We start from the raw sequence: 3,645 nt of genomic DNA, 5'->3' as shown, positions 1-3,645 counted from the left end.
TCATGACGACTAAGCAAAGTATTAGAAATTTTCATCGATTGAATATCAAGTTCATTCACTGCTTCGTAGTTAATACATGCAGTTCTAGCATCTTGAAAAGAACAGTTCGGCATTCTTAACAGCTCCTTTTCCAGACCTGGTATGGTAATTCCTGCAATTAACCGATCTCTCAACTGTACATGAAGTTGATCACCAAAATTGCATTTGGCAGCTTGTCTTTGCAATTCAAGGATGAAGTCTTTAACCTTCTGGTTATCCTGACGAATCATCTTATGAAATTTCGCTCTCTCACGACATTCAAAACTGGTGCACTTCACATGATTTAATAGTAATTCCTTGAGAGTTGCATAGGGGAGTGAAATCGGTTTGTCTGGAAGTGCCAAAGTCTTTATAAGGCTGTATGCTTCTTTCCCGATGAATGTAAGGAAATGGGCCACAATATTAAAATCCTCATCGTCTTCTTTGGTCATAGCCCAGATTTCGAACCTCTCCATGTACTCCTCAAAAGCATTAAAACCTGAATTTATATCCAACCGTTCCATTACAGGCTCAATCGCGACGCCAATATGATAATTAGAAGTATTTGAATTGTAGTATAAACTAGTAATCCCCGGAATAACGCAATGTAATCAAGAAGTATTAGATGAGCCCGAACGAATGTATTGTATTTGGAATTCAAAATTACAACAGTCATCAATACGAAGAAGTCATTGATTTATTTAAACATCACAGTTATTGCTCCTCATTTCCTATAAATGACCAAAATATGATATTTATTTTCAGTCATTTTGCTCTTTGTGTTCTAATTGCATGGTTTTTGCCATACTTATTCTTTTCACCTTGCTTGTTTGTTTCAATCACTGATCACTCTTTATTGTACTATCAAGTCCATGTCACATCTTTTGTATTTGAACACATATTAGAAAATTGTTAACTTTCAGATTTATTCATTTTTAAAATAGTATATTGTGACATTTGAGACGCATTTTATCGTTCCTAGAAGTGCCGACGAACGTCCAGAAGTCCTTTTTTGTATTTGCATGGGTATATACCCGTCCCAAACATAAAAATAATGTTCCCTTTATTCTGCGTGTTGCTGAACATATTTAACAATGACCAGTATTCAGGATAAATATCCTTGGATCTAGAAAATAAAATAGACTTTTCGATAGTGATTTTAACTGTCCAGAAATAAAAGTATGTTGTTGTTGGAGAAAATCCTCTGTATTTCTTTAAACAGCTGACAAAACTCACTAGAATTTCTCATGAGTTGTGAAAATCATGAAAAAACGCCTAACTATGCTGTTCTTTTACTCTCCTCTTAAACACTATAATAGATCATAGACGAGTGGAATCACATTTTTGGTAGTAATATACAGTTAGTGTAATATGTTACTGTCTTATGAGGTGATCCAGTGGAACATTTTCACGATTTTTCCAAAAACAGATTTCTGGGAACAGGATGGATGGGATCTTAGTTACAAAAATTGAAACAACTATATTTTATGCAACATGGCCCCGAATTTGTTTTGGTTAGGTCGACCTACTAAAAAACTAGTTATAGGATTCACTGGCTTTGTATGCCTAGAAATTTCATCTTTTTTGCCACAATCGCTAATCACTTTTGTTATTCTAAAGAATTGTGATCCCCTTTACTATGTGTTTAAACTCATTTATGAAATGGAAAGTTAATGTGGCGCGCGCAAAAGAAAAATACTGTCCGTCAGATATCACAGGAGATAAACATCTAAGTCTTGCAGAAAATGAATCAGAATTCCAGCTTCTAACAAACTTACAACTGTCACACAAACATCACGGTATTTGCATCCGTCTGTATTACCTGTCAACAAATTTAACCATCTTAGAACATGGCAAAACAACTGAATTTCTGCTCTTTAGTGGTTTAAGTAAAAACAAAAACGTTTTATAATTTTAGAATTTTTATCTCTTAAAACAGCTATTTATCGTGTGATAAGTACACAGGAGTATTCAAAGACATGGATAATTTCAAACAATCATATAACACACTACATCATCTCGCTTATACTCGTTCTACGTCCTTACAGAAATTTCTGTGAAAATGGGTCTAGCTACAGTAGATAATTAGTGGACGGCTTCTGGAAGAATATATTTAAAAGGTCTGAAACCACCCAAGCTAGAAGCGTTAGCCCTTTTATTCAGTAATTTACCTAACGTCCTGAAATTCTATAAGACTAATCAAAGACTAATGAAAACGAGTTTCTGGAAAGTTTATGATAATCCCGAAAATCAGCTCAAATCTCTGTTTTAGTTATATATTGATGTTAATAGTTCAGAGCAGTCTAAATAACTATTGAAGTTTCAAATGTACATTTTCTATCGTAAACTTAATTTTCTTGTTCAAAAAAGCACTCAACAACTTTGAAATGTTGTTAATACATAGATGATAAATAAACATTTAATTGTGTAGTGAGCAATGTGAGAAAAGTCAAAGAAACAAGTTATTAACATTTAGTTATTATGCAGTCAATTTATAGGTTATCATTTTAGGTTAATATTCTGGTTTTCAAATTGATAATCAAATATTTCCAAATACCTTATGATCTTTGTCATTGTAATAAAATGTGAAATATTGCACAAAATAATTGATTTGTATTCATGTAGAACTTTGCGTGGAGTCTATGAGCATACAGGTGGTCATAATCTAGCTCTTATGGCTGCTCTTGAAAATACGCTTGATGAAGCCTTGAAAGTGGAAAAAGATAGAAGATTAACGATGCTGGACGACGTCAACAAGCCCAATAAGCCTGATTATTTTTCACCTCAATATGAGAGAGGTAAGTTCGTTAAATGATTGTAATGACTCGTATCTTAAAAATGTTCATTATTAAAACTTTGAACTACTTTTAAGATCGAAAATTGAGCTTTTGTCACAAAGTTGATTAATGCTTACTTAGTTTTATTTTTGAAACTGTTGGATCAATGTTTTGTCCAATCGCAGATCACACATTTACTGTTACTTGTTCAAACAAACAAGCTTAACTAATTTGAACAAGATAAACTGAATAAATAATGATTAAAAGTAGATCACTGATGATAAGATCACATCTTTTATTTTTCAAATCACAAATGGTGACTTATTTCACATGACTCTACGCTCCTGAGTAGTCTCAGTTTAAACAATTTCTCATAGCAAAAGATTGAATGCAAACAACAATTTAGGCTAAAATTTTCTAAGGGAAGAATCTTTTGGTTAATTTGTTAAAAAAATTATCAAGATGAAGGTGTTTTTAAAACTGCTGGTGTGATACAGTCAGTTATATGGTGGTTTCTTAGAAAGACTTTATATATTCATGGTACAAGTTTATAAGTTTATTGTTTTCATCAAAACTAGGTATCACGTAAAATGAAGTGTCTAAGAAGATCATTAGCCTTTAAACTAGTAGACTTTGGGTCATTTACTTCAAAGACATAATTAAAGTTGATACAAATGCACTCTTAAAGCAAACTCCATTCACGTCTCAATATACTAATTTGAGTGCTTTCCACTGTTAACATCTGTAGACACTAATCTATCAAGTATCTGGAAACACTGGACGGCCGTTTCTTCCTATTGTGGGACTCCTCAGCAGTGCTCATCTACGATCTCGCTTCGCGAGATTCGAA

General features: G+C 33.0%; 1 protein-coding gene across 1 annotated transcript in view; it reads left to right on the top strand.

The window, feature by feature from the left end:
* The window catches only part of Smp_132070.1 (putative nachr subunit), a gene marked incomplete at its 5' end in the record, with an annotated part of 91,808 nt that overhangs the window by 80,034 nt on the left and 8,129 nt on the right, over positions 1 to 3,645 (top strand). The window contains one exon of the mRNA XM_018789427.1: positions 2,644 to 2,816. Within this exon, the coding sequence (XP_018654872.1) occupies positions 2,644 to 2,816 (173 nt within the window). The remainder of the gene's footprint in view (positions 1 to 2,643; positions 2,817 to 3,645) is intronic.

This window comes from Schistosoma mansoni, chromosome W (assembly GCF_000237925.1).
Source record: "Schistosoma mansoni strain Puerto Rico chromosome W, complete genome".
Lineage (NCBI taxonomy): Eukaryota > Metazoa > Platyhelminthes > Trematoda > Strigeidida > Schistosomatidae > Schistosoma > Schistosoma mansoni.
Note: the sequence above shows the minus strand (reverse complement) of the source record. Positions and strands in the feature narration are given on the sequence as shown.